This window comes from Myxocyprinus asiaticus, chromosome 38 (genome assembly GCF_019703515.2).
Source record: "Myxocyprinus asiaticus isolate MX2 ecotype Aquarium Trade chromosome 38, UBuf_Myxa_2, whole genome shotgun sequence".
Taxonomy (NCBI): domain Eukaryota; kingdom Metazoa; phylum Chordata; class Actinopteri; order Cypriniformes; family Catostomidae; genus Myxocyprinus; species Myxocyprinus asiaticus.
Genome location: NC_059381.1, coordinates 31,185,300 through 31,205,244, shown reverse-complemented (window position 1 = coordinate 31,205,244; position 19,945 = coordinate 31,185,300). Strand labels below are relative to the sequence as shown.

Below are 19,945 nucleotides of genomic sequence, written 5' to 3'. Positions count from 1 at the left end.
CCATGAGGAAAATACATAAATATAAAAGATAAATGTAACTGCTATTATGCTTTTCAATTGCACAGTAATGATAAGTGAACATTTATGCAGTTTTTAAAGGAATAGTTCAGCCATAAATGAAAATTCACCTCCTCAAGTTATTTCAAATTTGTATCCATTCTCTGTGGAACACAAAAGGGTCGATGATGTGAAACACATTTTTTTTCTGGATCTTTTAATTTATTCAGAAATACATTAGAATGCAATTCACACAAAACAATAACTATTCAATGATGAACATGTTTTCATTTTCTGAGTTTGTCATTTTGTTTGTTTTTTCTGGGGCTTAATGTAAAAAAATTTCATGTGGTGTAATCGTACAGTAAAAAAACAAACAAACAAAACAAAAACAAAATCTAAGTTGAAATTCTCAAAAATTAAAATAGTGCAGAATAATCTTTAAAAAATCTTAAAAATATGAATATTTTAAAAACATTTGTCCACCAAAAAGTCAGGTGGTGTTACCAACTTGTAGGTTGCCATTTTGTTGTCATGTGCAAGGAAAGTATTTTAATACCTTTTACTTGATGGTTACCCCACATTACATTTTGCTAAGTCTTTTTTTTAATTATTATTATTTTTTTATTAGCAGAAAATGCTATAAACGTTTTACATAAATGTATTAAAGGGATAGTTCACCCAAAAACTGAATATTTAAGTCATTTTTTACAATAAATTCTCTTCCCTGTCCAGTAGGTGGCAATATGCACAAAGAATGTGAATCACTAAAAACAAAAGAAGTAGAATGTGGAAGTGAAAGTAGAGATTTATCATAAATAAGGACACAAAATATTGATGTGTTTCTCACCCAGATCCATTATATCACTTCTGAAGATATGGATTAAACCACTGGAGTTTTATGGATTACTTTTATGCTGCCTTTATGTGCTTTTTGGACTTTTAAAGTTCTGGCCACCATTCACTTGCATTGTATGGACCTACAGAGCTGAGATATTCTTCTAGAAATCTTCATTCAGCAGTTCAGCAGAGGAAAGAAAGTCATACACATCTGGGATTGCATGAGAGTGAGTAAATGATGAGATAATTCATTTTTGGGTGAACTATCCCTTTAAACCAAATTGGACACCAAGATAACATTCCTATGAATTTGACACATTTATAAGATTTCTAATTGTTTTCACCTCGAACAACCTTATTTATCAGTGACCCAAAAGGAAATGTTTAGCACAATGTTCAGGATGTTTTTTTTTTTTCCATACAGTTAATGTGAACTCCAAAAATGACAAAATAATAAAAAGTAAACAGAAGACTTTTAACTAAAGGTGAACTATTCTTTTAACTATTTCATTATTGAATACTCAAGAAGACTATTGATGCCATTTTAAAAAAGTAGAATTTAACAGATTTATGTGCCCATAAATGATACTGTCGACAGAATGCTCTTCATCTCTCTCTGTCTCTCTCTCCATCTCTTATTTTAATCTCTCCCCACACATGCAGACACACAGAGTCATGATAAAGCTGGCAGACTGCTGCTGGTCTAGCTGTGTGCCCTGAATAGAGGAGTGTTAATTAAAGCAGGAACACTATTGATCTGACCCTCCACCCACCCCCAGTATGAATGTGTGTGCCTGTACGAGAGTGTGACGAGAGAGAAAAAAGGACTGGTATGCAGTGTTTGGGCTATTGCATTGTACACAGATCCAGCAATGTACATTTCCTTAGTAAGTGCACTATGGCAATTATTATTATTTTTTTTTCAATTTGTTTTTACAAACTGAGGGTTGAGTCAAAACTATTTTCTGTGGTAATCGACAGCAGGCCACAAATGCTCTCGAAAAGCTTAAAGTCAGCATATCAAAATTGACACTGTTTACTTTCGTAATAAATGTTCCTGGTCTTATTGTGCATGATTCATCGGTAGATGTTGTTCTCAAGAAAAAAAAAGTAGAAACTTGTTCACCTCTGAAACGTCTTTTCATTTCAGCTGACATCATCAGAATTGTTACCATTGGGTCATGTCGAAATTATTTTCAGGGTGACCCTGTTGAAAAGACCAGCTTAAACAGCATGCAATTCCCATGCTGGTCTAGGCTGCTTATTCTGGTTAGGGCTGGTTTGGTGCAGGTCTAGCTGGTGGACCAGCATAGCCATGCATTTCGCCAGCTAAACCTTGTTGACCAAGATGGTCTTTCTGATGAAGCTGGTAAAGCTAATTTAAAAGCCTGGTGTGGACACCAGCACACCAACATTCCATGCTAGGGAACAAGCACCCAAAACACAACATAAGCTGGTGACCAGCAATGCTGGTCTTTTTAGCAGGGGAAGCTAACCTACAGCCTCCATGTCCTGATCAAAAAGCCTCTTCAAAAGTGGGTAACAACAGTGTTTCAGTGGGAAAGTAGTCATCCACAATTGACTGCAAACGCTCATTCAGGTCAGATTCCAATGTAGTATGGAACGGCCACTTTTCATGATCCAGTTAATTCCAAATGGATAAAATCAAGTCCAACCCTATATTATTTCTCACTAAGTTGTAAAACGGTTTTATTAGGGGGACAATAAAGTATAACGGAGGGGCGTCGACCATGTGTGGGGGAGGGGATGTTTGCGTGTTTGTATTCCGATGGGGGTGGGGGGTGATTGGGGATTGCTTGTGTCTTCAGTTCCAGCGCATTTCGTTAGGGATAGCACCATGATGATAAAATTCAACCTTTTGCTTCACTGGTGCTTGGGATTTGGGGAGAGGGGTGGATAAATGTAAACACCTTTACCAGTGTTCTGACCAGCTTACCCAATGTGCGCAAGTATAAAGGCGGTTTTCTTGCATTGTCAGGTTTTTTGAATAAGCTGATTTTTGGTAGGAGCCTGGGTAGATCAGCATGCAATGACGCTGACTACTACCCCCTGATTTGTGAGTTTGAATCCAAGTTGTGCTGAGTGAATCCAGCCAGACTTCCTAAGCAACCAATTGGCCCGATTGCTATAGGGAGGGAAGTGTCATGTGGATTACCTTCCTCGTGGTTGCAATATGGCGGTTCTCACTGTCAGTGGGGCAAGTGGTGTGTTTTGCGTGAATGCCAGGGTAAATAGCGTGATCCACACATGCAGGTAATGCGATCAGCAAGCCACATGATAAGATGCGTGGGCTTACTGTCTTGGAAGCAGAGGCAACTGAGATTCGTCCTTCACCACCCGAATTGAGGCGAGGAACTGTGTCACTACAGAAATTGGAGAGTATTGGGAATTCGGCATTACAAATTTGGGAGAAAAAGGGGAAAAAATTAGATATACACTCACGATGGTCCTAATAAAGTGCCCAATGTGGTCTTCTGCTGTTGTAGCTCATCCGCCTTAAGGTTCGATGTGTTGTGCATTCTGAGATGCTATTCTGCTCACTACAGTTGGACAGAGTGGTTATCTGAGTTACCGTAGCCTTTCTGTCAGCTTGAACCAGTCTGACCATTCTCTGTTGACCTCTTTAATCATCAAGGAGCTTCCGTCAACAGAATTGCTGCTCACTGGATGTTTTTTGTTTTTGCCACCATTCAGAGTAAACTCTAGAGACTATTGTGTGTGAAAATCCCAGGAGATCAGCAGTTACAGAAATACTCAAACCAGCCCATCTGGCACCAACAATCATGCCACAGTTCAAATCACTGAGATCACATTTTTTCCTATTCTGATGATTGATGTGAACATTAACTGAAGCTCCTGACCCGTATCTGAATGATTTTATGCACTGCACTGCTGCCACATGATTGGCTGATTAATCGCATGAATAAGAAGGTGCACAGATTAGGGCTGGGCGATAGGACGATGCAGTCGGATATCGACGATGCCTTACAAAGATCCCGATGCTGATTGTGAACAGACGACGATTGACAATATCGGGAAATGGCAAAACCATGGATCTGGGAAGTTGCCAAATATATTAAACTGTGGCCAGGGTGTGAAACTAGCACCCACCACCCGCAAAATGGGACGAGGCTGAAGCTCCTTGTCCAAATGCGGGTATTTCATGTGCGGGTAATTTTGCTCATCTACCCGCAACAGTCAGGTGACCTGTAAGACTCTCGGAGTGACACATGACAAGAAATGCTGTTAGTCACAAAGACGTGCTTGAAGAAACACACTTTATTATATTTTTTAAAAACAGACAAAAGAAAAGCCATAAGTGCTCATGTCTGATTTGTGCAGCGCAAGCCTGTCTCATGGAACAAGCACATGTAAAGAGTTTTCACTCTTTTTTTGTTTTTGTTTCATTTATCTGAAAAATGTTTGCAAGAATAATGTCGTCTGTGAAAATGCTGCAAATGATCTCTGATCATCTCAGGAGGTGCTGTGAGTTTAGTTCGCTTTATTTCCACACGGTTAGCATGCATTGTGAACGCAACTCTGTAGGTTCAGTATATCTTTACATTAAAGAAACAAAGACGAAAGTGATTAAATCAAAGTAATACAAGACACATTCACCTTGAACCTAAAATTGAGTTTTCTTTTCTTTAGGCAGCATTAAGTGTATTACCAAAATGCAACACAAACATAAATTCGATAAGAACACACATTTGGCAGCATTATTTTGGGAACACAAGGGAATTTATTAGGCTTATTTATTTAGATTATTATTGTCTTTATATTTATAATTGTCTTTAGTTCTTAATCTGTAGGCTAGTAGTAATTTTCCACCTGTTGTCCTTGATGGATACTTGCGTGATGGCAAATGGAGCCGTTGGAGACGGTAAATGTTTGGATTTGGGGAGGTGGTTAAATAAAAAAAATTTGATCACTTCATTATTTTATTGCTTTTTTTTTTTGTTTAGTTTAAAGTGCAATTTTAATTTAGAGATGTCTTTTGTTCATATTTTTCATGTTTCAATAAATGAATAAAATTTGAAGCAAAATCAATAAAGCAAAAAAATGTCACCGACCCTCGGCAGGGGGGTTGACGATGTAATCGGATATCGCAATATTTTTTTAAGGCTATTATCTTTAAAATATTTTTTACATATCGCCCAACCCTAGTACAGATGTTCCTAATAAATTGTATGTGTGTATATATATATATATATATATATACACACACACACAGGTGCATCTCAATAAATTAGAATGTTGTGGAAAAGTTCACTTATTTCAGTAGTTCAACTCAAATTGTGAAACTCATGTATTAAATAAATTCAATGCACACAGACTGAAGTAGTTTAAGTCTTTGGTTCTTTTAATTGTGATGATTTTGGCTCACATTTAACAAAAACCCACCAATTCACTATCTCAACAAATTAGAATACATCATAAGACCAATAAAAAAAAAAACATTTTTTTTCTTTGACAGTGGCCTTCAGCTCATCTGCATTTTTTGGTCTCTTGTTTCTCATTTTCCTCTTGACAATACCTCATAGATTCTCTATGGGTTTCAGGTCTGGTGAGTTTGCTGGCCAGTCAAGCACACCAACACCATGGTCATTTAACCAACTTTTGGTGCTTTTGGCAGTGTGGGCAGGGGCCAAATCCTGCTGGAAAATGAAATCAGCATCTTTAAAGAGCTGGTCAGCATAAGGAAGCATGAAGTGCTCCAAAATTTCTTGGTAAACGGGTGCAGTGACTTTGGTTTTCAAAAAACACAATGGACCAACACCAGCAGATGACATTGCACCCCAAATCATCACAGACTGTGGAAACTTAACACTGGACTTCAAGCAACTTGGGCTATGAGCTTCTCCACCCTTCCTCCAGACTCTAGGACCTTGGTTTCCAAATGAAATACAAAACTTGCTCTCATCTGAAAAGAGGACTTTGGACCACTGGGCAACAGTCCAGTTCTTCTTCTCCTTAGCCCAGGTAAGACGCCTCTGACGTTGTCTGTGGTTCAGGAGTGGCTTAACAAGAGGAATACAACAACTGTAGCCAAATTCCTTGACACGTCTGTGTGTGGTGGCTCTTGATGCCTTGACCCCAGCCTCAGTCCATTCCTTGTGAAGTTCACCCAAATTCTTGAATCGATTTTGCTTGACAATCATAAGGCTGCGGTTCTCTTGGTTGGTTGTGCATCTTTTTCTTCCACACTTTTTCCTTCCACTCAACTTTCTGTTAACATGCTTGGATACAGCACTCTGTGAACAGCCAGCTTCTTTGGCAATGAATGTTTGTGGCTTACCCTCCTTGTGAAGGGTGTCAATGGTTGTCTTCTGGACAACTGTCAGATCAGCAGTCTTCCCCATGATTGTGTAGGCTAGTGAACCAAACTGAGAGACCATTTTGAAGGCTCAGGAAACCTTTGCAGGTGTTTTGAGTTGATTAGCTGATTGGCATGTCACCATATTCTAATTTGTTGAGATAGTGAATTGGTGGGTTTTTGTTAAATGTGAGCCAAAATCATCACAATTAAAAGAACCAAAGACTTAAACTACTTCAGTCTGTGTGCATTGAATTTATTTAATACACGAGTTTCACAATTTGAGTTGAATTACTGAAATAAATGAACTTTTCCACAACATTCTAATTTATTGAGATGCACCTGTGTGTATATATATATATATATATATATATATATATATATATATACACACACTCACTGAGATTTTTATTAGGAACATTCGCAAGCTGGTTTTTGGTTGTTATTTGCAAATTGGTGTGCATGTACACACACTCAGTGAATATTTGGTTTTACTAAAGAAATATATCACATACCATAGTAAAACGACTTGCAAATGCTGTTTCATGTAGACTTTTAGTTGTATTCAACCCACAATATTTCTTTAATGTTCAATCCTTATCCTCAGGTTTCTTCCCAAAGATTTATGAGTTAAAGCCTCCATTAACTGAGCAGAGAAAAATCTACTGTAATTCCACCAGAGCTGGTATCAAGATTACTTCAGGGGTTTTCCGTGCCCTGTTATCTTCTAATTAAAGGGATTTGAGGCAGAGAGGATTTCATTTGACACATAGTGACACACAATAGGATTTGGGATATGGAGTTCTTGAAGTGGTCAATGGTAAGACAAGAAAGTGCATGCTTCAGAAATCTGTATTATAGAGGAAAAGAGATAATGCATTTGATTCATTTCATGTGCGGTTCAAGGGCAGTGATGCGTCAAATAACCTGTGCAGTCGTTACATTTTTAACATGGAGAAGAGAACAAGACACAGTCAAACAGAAGAATATCTGAGCCATTGTTGTCTGCTTAAAGGAGTATTCCAGGTTCAATACAAGTTCAGCTCAATCGAAAGCATTTGTGGCATAATGTTGATTATCATAACAAATAATAATAAAAAAATAAATAAAAATAGATATTTTGGACATGTACTACCATGATAGTACCTTGGTATTTTTAGAAGTAGATTATAGCCACATATACCAAATGTAATAATATGAGAATCGACTATCGAAAAACCCATAATGGTCGACTACTAATTGACCATTGGAGGGGATTTGTCCCGGCTGTCCCCCTCATTGTCGATGGTTGTCGACCTGTCTTAGGCTATGTTCACACCGCAGCTGAATTTGTACCAAATGCAAATGCAAGCCAGTCAAATCTGTAATAATTACAGATAACAACTATTCTTTCCTTCAATTTTATAATGTTTCGCTTGTAATTAATATTATATTCTTGAGCTCTATGTTAATTAAATTCCAAAGAAAGAAATAGAAATGATAAATAAAATCATTATTTATTAAGATGGTCTTTCTACATCACTTGCTGATATAGGCTATGGTATTATTAGATAAATAGGCATTAAAGGGATAGTTCACCCAAAAATGACAATTCTCTCATCATTTACTCACCCTCATGCCATCCCAGATGTGTATGACTTTCTTTCCTCTGCAGAACACAAATTATGATTTTTAGAAGAATATTTCAGCTCTGTAGGTCCTTACAATGCAAGTGAATGGGTGCCAAAATTTTTATGCTCCAAAAAGCACATAAACGCTGCATAAAAGTAATCCATACGACTTCAGTGGTTAAATCTATATCTTCAGAAATGATATGATAGGTGTGGGTGAGAAACAGCTCAATATTTAAGTCCTTTTTTATTATAAGTCTCCATATTCACTTTCATTTTCTTCTTTTGTTTTTGGCGATTTGCATTCTTTGTGCATATCACCACTTACTGGGAAGGGAGAATTTATAGTAAAAAAGGACTTAAATACTTAAACTGTTTCTCACCCACATCTATCATATCGCTTCTGAAGACATAGATTAAACCACTGGAATCTTATGGATTACTTTTATACTGCATTTATGTGCTTTTCTTAGCTTCACATTTTTGGTACCCATTAACTTATATTGTATGGACCTACAGAGCTGAAATATTCTTCTAAAAATCTTCATTTGTATTCTGCAGAAGAAAAAAAGTCATACACATCTGGGATGGCATGAGGGTGAGTAAATTAGAGTTTTTTTCCTTTTTGGGTGAACTATCCCTTTAAGTGTCTTATCTGTGTAAAAACAAATAACAAATATGGCAAATTACAATTTGAATTATAATTAAATTATATATATATATTATAATTATGAGCATGGCAAGGTTTGTTAAACACATGTTCAGGTAGTGTTTTATGCATGCGAGTCAGTTTAGGAGCGTCAGCTGTTCAGACCAGTATCTGATATGGGCTACATTTAAAATGTCATTTGAATAACTATATATAAAATCAGATTTGAACAGAAAATCAGATTTCGGTCACATTCAGCTGAAGTATAAACATAGCCTTAGTGTACCATGATAAATGGCATGGATGTACAACTGAAAAACATGAATATAGTAATCATTCAGTAGCATGATATACTGTATAGGTAGCTGAGATGTCAAGTAACGACAGCAATGTGAGATACTGTACTGTATCTACAACTGTTGGGAAAAAAAAAAAAATTTGTTGCATAGTTATTTTAAATGTAGTTCTTAAGACCTCATATTAATTGAGAGACAGTATGGAATATTATAATTTTTAACTATTAATCATAATTATAACTATTTTGTCACATTTCAAGAGGACTATCATTGGACTGGAAAAAAAACATTAAAAAATTAATCAGATTTATTAAATAAATGATTAAATGATTAATTTAAATTAATTACAAATAAATAAGCTTTCATTGTTTTTTGTCAATACCCATATATCACTGTACCATGGGATCGCCATGGTACTTTTTTGTAAAAATAAGATGAGCATAATTCAAGTCCTGATAGACCATCACACATCACACCACGAGCCAGAGAGAAGACATCGTAACAAGTGGTCTGACGCAGGCGGACAGAGGCGAGCAGTCGGGGAGGAGTCACATTCACGTCACGCGCCTAGCGAATCGAGCTGCTGTAGCGCATAACCGATGCGGCGTTTTGACAGGAGCGTCCGCGTCAGCACTTTACTGAGCGACAGAGCGGAAAGCGAGCTCTGTATGCCGGTAGTCTGAGGCAGCATCGCCGGTCACATCTGAAACTCCTCAGTCACTGCATGACAGTTGAATGTATGGATATGGACGTGGCTTTTTGTTGTATTTCTGGATGACGTTCGTTCGACTTTAAATGACTGTAGCTTTCTCCCGGGTTTCAGTCATATTATTATTCATTTATTCGAGGATTTAGTGCGACTGCTGTTTCATATCCGTTTACACCATGACGGTGCGCGCGAGTCTCGCGCGGCGGACTCTGAGCTGAACGCACGAGCGCGGATCATGGATTGCGCTTTCTCTTTCTGCGTTTCTCACTGTAATCAGCGACTTTCTCAATGGACGAAGAAATAGACACCCGCAAGATCAACAACAGCTTCCTCCGAGACCACAACTATGCAACTGAAGGTATATGAACATCATATTAAGATGTCATTAAGTCATTAAGATCAGGTGCACATATAGTCAAAAATCCTAAATGATGTGTATGACTCTTGAATGATTTCTTTAATAATTTGGAACCAATTCTGTAGGATAAACTAGAATATTTAATAAAGGACCAACATCACATTTTCAGTTTGACTATAGGGATCCACAGATTTGTGTTCCCTGGTTATAAGCAGGCAAGTGATGCTGGCATCTTGTATCTTTAACACAAAGATGGTCTGATGCGGAATACAGATTGTAGTGTTTCATTGGGGCCAAAAATAGCCGAGCAGTCTGACTAACACCTTAAGAAGCTTTTCTACTGGTGGTTTAGTCTGCCCGGCTCCATCAGTATAAGACCTGACAGTTTAGATCCATCCATCCATCCAGAATCAGAAACAGAATAAGCTTTATTGCCAAATGTACTCACGTACACAAGGACGTTTTTTTTTTTTTTTTTTTTTTTTTGGGTGATAGGAGAAACAAGTGCACACAGAACATTACAATGAGACACAGACTATAAAACAAGGTAAGAGTATAAATAGACATATACAAAAAAATATCACATATAATATAGATTGGCGTATGTACATGTGCAAGTGGTAATATATGTGCAAGGTAGGGGTACGTACAGTTATTGAATTAAATATGTGAATTTACATATGTACATGAGATATGTATTTACATTATTGCACTATGGGGGAGTCCTGAGGCAGTTTAATTGTTCATGTGGAAAATGGCCTGAGGGTAAAAACTGTTCATGTGCCTGGATGTCCTGTTGCTCAGTGCTCTGTAGTGCCGGCCAGAGGGCAACAGTTCAAAGAGGGAGTGGGCAGGGTGTGTTGGGTCCAGAGTGATTCTACCTTTCCTCACTCTGGAGACGTACAGGTCTTGGAGGGTGGGCAGGAGGGCACCAGTAGTCGTCTTGGCAGTCCTAACTGTCCGTTGTAGTTTCCTTCTGTCTGATTTGGTGGCTGAACCAACCAAGGAAGTCCACCCACTATCATCTCCACTATTTTGAGCATGTTCAGCTCAAGGTTGTTGTGACCGCACCAGACAGCTGTCCAACCTCCCATCTGTATGCAGACTCATCACCATCGTTGATGAGGCCAATAACCATGTTGTCATCTGCAAACTTCAGGAGCTTGACAGAGGGGTCCTTTGCAGTGCAGTCATTCATGTACAGGGAGAAGAGCAGTGGAGAGAGAACGCATCCCTGAGGAGCACCAGTGCTAATAGTGATGGTCCCGGATGTGATTTTCCCCAGTCTCACTAGCTGCTGCCTATCTGTCAGAAAGCTCTTGATCCACCAACAGATTGTGGTTGGCATGGAGAGCTGGGTCAGTTTGGTTGAGAGAAGATCATGCATGATGGTGTTGAAGGCTGAACTGAAGTCCACAAATAGGATCCTTGCATAAGTCCCAGGTCTGTCGAGGTGTTGCAGGATATAATGCAATCCCATGTTGACAGCATCATCCACAGACCTGTTTGCTCGGTAAGCAAACTGAAGGGGGTCTAGCAGGGGTCCAGTGATGGCCTTCAGGTAGGCCAAAACCAGTCTGTCAAATGACTTCATAACCACAGACGTGAGAGCGACAGGTCTGTAGTCATTAAGTCCTGTGATTTTGGTTTTTTTTGGGGACCTGAATGATGGTGGAGTGTTTGAAGCAGCAGGGAACTTCACATTGCTCCAGTGATCTATTGAAGGTCTGTGTGAAGATGGGGGCCAGTTGGTCAGCGCAGACTTTCAGACAGGCAGGTGAGACACCTTCTGGGCCTGAAGAATTATCCATCCACCACCCATGCATACATACATCCATATGTACATCCACCCACACATCCATACTTATGTACATCCATCCATCCATGTGTACATCCATCCATCCGTACATCCATCCATCCATCCATACGTACAATACAGTACATCCACCAATCGATACGTACATACATCCACCCATCCGTCTGTCCGTCCATCCATCCATCCCCGTTTAGATCTGTGCAACATTTGAATGTGGTCCAATATAATGAATGTAGGGTTTCTGCACATTTCTAACAAACAACGGTGAAAGGCTGGAATCACATTGTAATTAAGTAGTTTGGAATTCTAAAGGGTTCTAATAGACGTTCTTATAGGATTCCAAGATAACACCAAATAAAAACAAGATATTTTAGAACACTGCTCCAAAAAAATACTATTATGATTATAGATTGGATACAACACCCCAGATCATCTAAAATAATTGAATGGATTTTTTTTTAAGATTTTAAAATCCTAAAGTTTCCCATGTGATATTTTTGTAAAGACATTATTTAAATACAAGTATAGTTCTGATAAAGACGACGCAATATCCAATAGGACTCCAAGAATCCAAAAAGAATAATAAAAAAAAAAAAGCCCAGTTTTAGTTTATCCAGTAGGATCTTATTTGATTCTTGTAGAGGATTCTTATTTGATTCATTTAGGATCATTGTATTGGATGGGAATCCTGTTCACATTCTTTTAAGAAAACTACATACAGATTAATAAATAGTTCCATTCCTCATCTGTCTTCATAACTGAAATGTTTACGGTGGAAATCTATAAATTATGCTTTTTACACTGTTTTGCATTGTGAGTCATTAAACAGTTCCCTCTTGTTTCCATGTCAGTGGAGTCAGTGCAAACTCTACATCATATTGAGATATATAAAGGCATTCTTCTTCTCTGACAATAGTCAGCTGATGAGTTTCACTGAGCCCAGGCACAGACAAGAAACCTTCAACAGGACTGGTGCAATGCATTTGTTATTGAGAGGGGGAGGGGGGATTGGAGATGGAGAGAGAGAAAGGGAGGGAGGGAGAGACAGACAGAGGGAAGGGAATAAATCATAGATTAAAGGCAGAGAACACATATTGACAGATGTGATGTAATTCCAGCTGCAAAAATCCACATTTCAGGCCTTTTCCCACTTCCAGACTCTGCTCAAATCCAGCCCAAGAGAGCGTGCAAAGATGCAAATTATATTTCATCAAAAGTGGTGGAGTTAGGATGGGTTTGGAACCATACAGAAGTTCACATTTTTGGTAAAAAAAAAAAAAAAAAGTGCTTTTACACCTCCCATACAAACCAAACTACGGTGAACACACTTTTATTTTACACCATTCCTTATTGTTGGCACTAAAATGGTAAAATTGTGGCAATTTTATGTTGAAACTTAAATTGCACTACACGGGTTGACATCAATTCAAAACCACTTTGGCAATGTTCTTCCATTTTAGAGCATTCAAAGTGTTTATTTAATCGGTGTGTACTTCACCCACTGACCTGATATGTGCTGCTATCATCTAGAGAATACAATCTATTACACAGCACTTCTCATTTTCCCCGTTAATTCTCTGTGAATTATACAATCACTGCAATTGCTTATCCATCACTACAGGAAACTGCGATCCCTGTAGATCACACTTTGTGTGTGTGCTGGCCTCGCTTATCCTTATCCTTACATAGAAGACAAATAGTTAAATGGAGTATTCAGTGTTTCCAACAGGATTTTATGAGACAGTTGTGGGTGGACCTTGGATCCTCTAGGGGCTTCCCTGTGAGAAAAAATTGTAAATTTTAAAGTTAAATGCATCAATCTGGTGCACTTTGAGAGCAAAATTAAGAGGCTAGATCAATGAAGAACGTTGTGTTCTTTTAAACAATTTTGTGCTCTAGTAGTAATTTTATCATAAACACATTGGTTATATAGATATGAATGGTGATGACACGGCAAAAAAGTCACACCCACAAAGCATAAATGAGACAGCATTTAATGCAGTTCACAAATGGTCAAAACACAAAATCGACTAGAGAATACATTTGACCCAGGGCTTGATATTAAGCATTGTCATGTGCTTGTCCTCCGGACAAGTAAATTGGTCATTCACTGAGTAAAAAAGTTACTTGTCCGGAGAGAAAAAAAGGACATTTAAGTAACATTTCAAAGTTTATGTTGTATATTTTTATAAAATTATGACTGATGCCCAACCTAATAGTGTACCTATGCAATCAACTCAATTCTCTGTGACAGAAATGTAAACTGCACTGGGTAGGGGAGGAGGCTATTGTCATATGATAATTATATGTATGGTACATATGGTAGTCAAATAAAGGAAAGCCTCCATCGCCACCATTAACAGCAGGGGTGCTCACACTTCTATGGAATGAGATCTACTTTTTCATCATGTTATTGCAGCAAGATGTACCATGTACAATAAAGGCTATACATTATCACAATACCAAAATTTCAGTAGTCGGTAGTGAAATTTGACAATTCGGAACTGTTTATGTTCACTTTAGACATCACTCTCTGTGTAAGTATTAACAAATTTAAACTTTCAGACATGCTGTTATCCAGATGAATAAGCAGGTTGGTTTGAAAAAATGTGTAAGAATTACACGTGTATAAATATTAAGTTACCCATTTTCTAGAGTCATTACGGTAGTAATTCTGACTTGCTGCACTGTGAGCACGGATAGGATAAAGAGACTGCAAATGGACATAAAACTAATTAAATGACAAATAAGCATGCACATACGTGATTAACGTGAGTTGTGACAATCAGACGTTGTGTTGAGATATAGAGACTGAGCGATCATGAGCACTTTCAGCTTCACTCCCTTCAATATGCTGACTCACATTGTCAATCAAACATGCGCGTTCTCCAGGTGCCCTCAATAACTCATCAGTCACTCATCTCAGCGCTATTCTGTGAGGATCCCAATTTAAATCAGATTAATATTGGTCACATTACCACTAATCATAGCAATTATATTTTAACCATATCGGCACAGCATCTTCACGCGTTTGCTTAATAATTATTGATTTGTGCAACAGCAAAACACCAAAGACAGTAAACAAATCCTAGATATTAATGATTTCTCACTGGAGCAGTTTTAGAGCTTGTAATGGATATATTTTTCTTATTTTTGAACATATCTCTGCTGTGTGTGATGCTCTCGTGGTTTTTACTGCTTACCAGTATGTCACAATGACCTTTTAAATATTGACAACAGAACTATTCATAACTGTTTCAAAACAAATAAATGTTAGCAATTCACAATTAATGTAATTTTTATGTAATTTTGGTAACTTTATAAAAAGTTTCCATTTGTTAACATTAGTTAATGCTAATTAGTTGTTCATTGTTAGTTCATTAAGTAATGTTAACTAATACAACTTTTGATTTTTTTTAAATGTAATAGTATATGTTGTAACTAACATTAGGCTCATTAGTTCATGTTAACTACAGTAATGTTGTTAAATAATGTTAACAAATGGAACCTTTTTATAAAGTGTTATTGGAATTTAACTATGTGGTGCATAAACATATAACTGCAAAATATAACTTGCAAAAGTGTGGCAAAGGGCACTTTAAAAAAAAAGATCAGTATTGGCCTGAAATTTCCTTGGGACACCACTAATTTTAGCGGCTTATTTTTTAGAGGTTTTTGGCCCAATAATTAGCACCTCTGTTTTGTCGGAATTGAGTAGAAGGAAATTTCTGGCCATCCAATCTTTGATTTCATTGATACAATCTGCTAATTTGGAGAATTGTGAAATTTCATCAGGTTTCAAAGAACTCTAATTGGGTATCGTCGACATAACAATGGAAACTTATTCCACGATTCCTGATAATATCTCCCAGGGGAAGCATAAGGAGAAAAGCAGAGGCCCTAAAACTGATCCCCATGGCACTCCATACTTTTGTTTGATTTGACAATTCTTGTTTACACAGACAAAGTGGTAGCAGTCTGCTAAATAGGACCTAAACCATGCTAATGCAGGTCCACAAATGCCAACATAATTCTCAAGCCTATTCAAGAGAATGTCGTGATGTATGGTGCCATAGGCAGCACTAAGATCTAAAAACACTAGAAGAGAAATGCAGCCACGATCAGATGATAAGAGGAAGTCATTTGTAACTCTGATAAGTGCAGTCTCTGTACTGTGATGGGGCCTAAATCCTGACTGAAATTGTTCATATATACTCTTTCTCTGTAGAAATTAACATAGTTGGGAGGACACTACTTTTTCTAGTATTTTCAACATAAATGGGAGATTTGAAATCAGTCTATAATTAGCCAATTCTCCAGGATCAAGTTGTGGCTTCTTAATAAGTGGTTTGATAACTGCCATTTTAAAGTTTCTTGGGACATGTCCTAAGGATAGCAAGGAGTTAATAATGTTAAGAAGTGGTTCTGGGATTACAGAAAATACCTCTTTTAAGAGTTTTGTTGGTATTGGAGCTAACATACATGTTGTGGCTTTTGATGTTTCGATAAGTTTTGTTAGATCTTCATGACCTATGGCAGCGAATGATTGAAGTTGCTCGTGAGGAAAATTATGAGACACAGTTTTCTGAGGTACTGTGACAGATGATTGCATAATTCCAATTTATTTTTGCTGATTTAAATTTTATCAGTAAAGTCATTACTATTGTTCTGCGATGGAATATCTGGTTCAGTCGAGGCTTTATTCCTAACCAATTTAGCCACAGTACTGAATAAACACCTGGGATCGTTGTAGTTATTTTCTATGAGTTTGCTAAAATATGGTGACCTGGCAGCTTTTAGTGCCTGTCTGAAGCTACAGAAATACCTCTTTTGTTTTCTTCCACTTGTGCTCCATTTTCCGAGCTGCTCTCTTGAGAACATGAGTGTGAACATAGTACCATGGTGCGGGGCTTTTTTCTTGAATTTTCTTTAAACGAAGTGGGGTGACACTATCAAGAGTGTTAGAGAAGTAATAAAATAATAATAATAATAATGAATAAAAAAAATATATATAATAAAAAAAAAAATATATATATATATATATATATATATATATATATATATATATATATATATATATATATATATATATATATATACACACACACATACATACACACCCATACACATATATATGTATATACGCATATACACATACACATATATATACATACACATATAATAAACATACAACTCTAAACTATATTCCTCTCTCCACAGACCTAGAGAGCCCCCCCAAAAACATAAACTATTTACCCCATTACCCATTAAAAGAATCCCATATCCCCAGCCTTCTACACATTAGGAGTGGTGGTGGCGCAGTGGGCTAAAGTACATAACTGGTAATCAGACGGTTGCTGGTTTGATCCCCACAGCCACCACCATTGTGTTCTTGAGCAAGGCACTTAACTCCAGGTGGCTGTAAGTCGCTTTGGATAAAAGCATCTGCCAAATGCATAAATGTAAATGTAAATTACCTCTTCAAAGGCTGCCACCCTTCCAATCTCCTCGCACCACTCCCGAATTGAGGGTGCTCCCACCATCTTCCAACCCCTTAAAACAATCTGCCTGCCTATCATCACACTGGTGAGGACCCAATCTTTTATGTATTTATTGCATACATTGATGACCGCCCCATCACCCAAGACACAGAGTCTGGGGCAAAACGAAATCCGAATGCCCAACACGTCACATACAAAACTCTGTACCTTCAACCAAAATTCCTGAATATCAGCGCACCACCAAAAAACATGCGCCATGTCTCCATCCTCTGATTGGCAATGCCAGCAGGTGGGTGTGTCTTTAAGACCAAGCCTATACAGTCTAGAGGGGGTCCAACAGAATCTATGTAGAATCTTGAATTGTATAAGATGCACCCATGTGTCTCTAGATGCAGTCTTGACATTTTTTAGAATCCCAGCCCACACTCCATCCTCCAATACCAAATTAAAATCTTTCTCCCATAATCTCTTGATAGAGGTTGAAGCTCCGTCCCCCAGACACTGAACTAGCAGGGAGTAATACATTGATGCCTGATGACCTTTTCTAAAAGCAGTAATCACCTCTCCCAAAGTATCTGCCGCTTTAGGGGGTGTATGCTACTCCCAAAAATAGAACAGAGCAGGTGGCGCAACTGTAAATACCTAAAAAACTGAGATCTTGGAATCCCAAAACGTTGAGCCAAATTACCAAAGGATCTCAACACTCCACTCTCATATAGGTCACCGAGTGTATTAACCCCCCTTGCAATCCACTCTGACCAGCAGAAGGGGGAATTATCAATACGTAATTTTGGGTTCAGCCATATGCTCGAGGCATCATTCAGATAAATGTCTGAATTAAACACTCTGGACACTTTTGTCCATACTGAATGCAAATGTGAAATAACAGGGTGCAAATTAGCTTCTATGGTTAGTTTGATAGAAAGGTTTTGTAATGGCAAAATAGGGACAAGGACTTCTTGTTCAATACAAAACAAGGGAGGGGCTCTCTCAGGTGGAAGTGACCAATGAGCCAAATGCCTGAGACTGAACGCATAATAATAAAACAAAATCTTGGGCAGGCCTAGCCCACCTTTGTCAATTGGCCTGGGCCAATTACTGAAATGTAACCTGGGATGCTTTCCATTCCAAATGAAGGACTTCGCTATGCTATCAGATTGCTTGAAATAAGAGAGGGGGACATCTACAGGGAGAGACTGTAGCAGGTAGTTGAATTTTGGAATACAATTCATTTTAATAACATTAACCTTCCCAATCATCGATAAATGTAATGAAGCCCACCTGTCCACATTGCTCAAATCTTTTTATTATAGGGTCAAAATTAACTCCAACTAAATCAGACAAATTTGTTGGGAATAAAATACCCAAATATTTGATGCCCTGTTTGGGCCACTGAATGCGCTTGGCTGGAAGGGCACTACTGGACAGTACGTTGTCAGAGCCTAAGATTCGGATTTAGCCCAACTGACTTTGTATCCTGAGACTTTGGAAAAGGAATGAATAATTCTGTGGAGGCAAGGCATAGATCTAGTAGGGTCAGAGACAAATAATAAAATATCATCTGCGTAAAGCAGAAGCTTACGTGCCATATCTCCCACAATCACCCCTGGAAAATCATCCTCCTTTCTTATCGCGGCTGCTAATGGTTCCAGGGCAAGACAGAACAATAATGGGGAAAGAGGGCAACCCTGCCGAGTGCCTCTATTCAGAGTAAAATAATCTGAAATTAACCCATTTGTTTGTACCGCTGCTACAGGGTGTCTATAAAGTAACCTAATCCAGCCAATAAATGTACTCCCGAACCCGTATATTTCCAAAATCTTAAAAAGAGTATCCCATTCTACCATATCAAATGCCTTTTCGGCATCAAGTGAGATGGCAGTGACCGGAGCACTAACCACATAATATTGATGAAACGACTAATGTTATCAGAAGAGCTGCGGCCCCGAATAAACCCCACCTGATCTATATGTATAAGAGATGTCATAACTTTGTTTTGGCTAACCGATTAAGTAATCTTGCTGGATCAGGGAAATTGGATGGTAACTTTTACACTCGCTTGGATCTTTGTCCTTTTTAAGAATCAGACTGATCTGGGCTTGTGTCATGGTTGGAGGAAGCTTTCCATTCTTCAATGATTCTGTATAAACTTCTAACAAAAGTGGAGCCAATTCTGTAGCATAAGATCTAAAAAATTCAACAGCAAAACCATCTGGCCCCGGAGAGTTGCCTGTAGGCAAGGCCTTATTTACCTCGTCAAACTCCTCCAAGGTTATCTCAGAATCAAGATAATTTTTTTGCTCAGTCGTCAGTTTAGGAAGTTCTAATGGTTCCACAAAGTTTCTAATGTCTTCATCAGTAGACGAAGACGTGGAACTATAAAAATCAGGATAGAATTCTTTAAAGGCATTATTAATAATAGTGGCCGAGATAAAGATTTCACCATCAGCAGATTTCACTGAGCGAATGGTAGAAAAAGACTCTCTCTGTTTTATATATCTTGCCAAAAGCTTCCCTGCTTTGTCCCCCGACTCAAAGTATGACTGTCTTGCCCTGAATAGCCAAAACTCCACTTTCAGCGATAAAATAGTATTATATCTATATTTCAGTCGGGTCAATTCTCTGAGACCATCAGACGACATTCTGCGCTTCAGCTCTGCCTCTGCACTTTTAATATTCCCTTCCAACTCCACGAGTTCTCGTGCTTTGGATTTTTTGGTGAATGAGGCATACTGTATAATCCGACCCCAAAGAACCGCCTTAAGTGCCTCCCAAGCCACGCCCACAGAGGATACTGATGACCAGTTGGTCTCCATATACAGTGCATCCGG

General features: G+C 38.2%; 1 protein-coding gene across 3 annotated transcripts in view; it reads left to right on the top strand.

The window, feature by feature from the left end:
* LOC127428838 (serine/threonine-protein phosphatase 2A 55 kDa regulatory subunit B beta isoform-like) overlaps window positions 1–19,945 on the top strand; it is a 132,749-nt gene that overhangs the window by 36,639 nt on the left and 76,165 nt on the right. The window contains exon 1 of one of the 3 annotated variants that reach the window (XM_051677474.1): window positions 9,309–9,797. The exons of 1 other annotated variant lie outside the window; for it this stretch is intronic. In XM_051677474.1, the coding sequence (XP_051533434.1) occupies window positions 9,728–9,797 (70 nt within the window). In that variant the 5' untranslated portion in view covers window positions 9,309–9,727. Of the gene's footprint in view, window positions 1–9,308; window positions 9,798–11,344; window positions 11,575–19,945 lie in introns of those variants that run through there. One more of the 3 variants, XM_051677472.1, reaches the window with a different exon arrangement.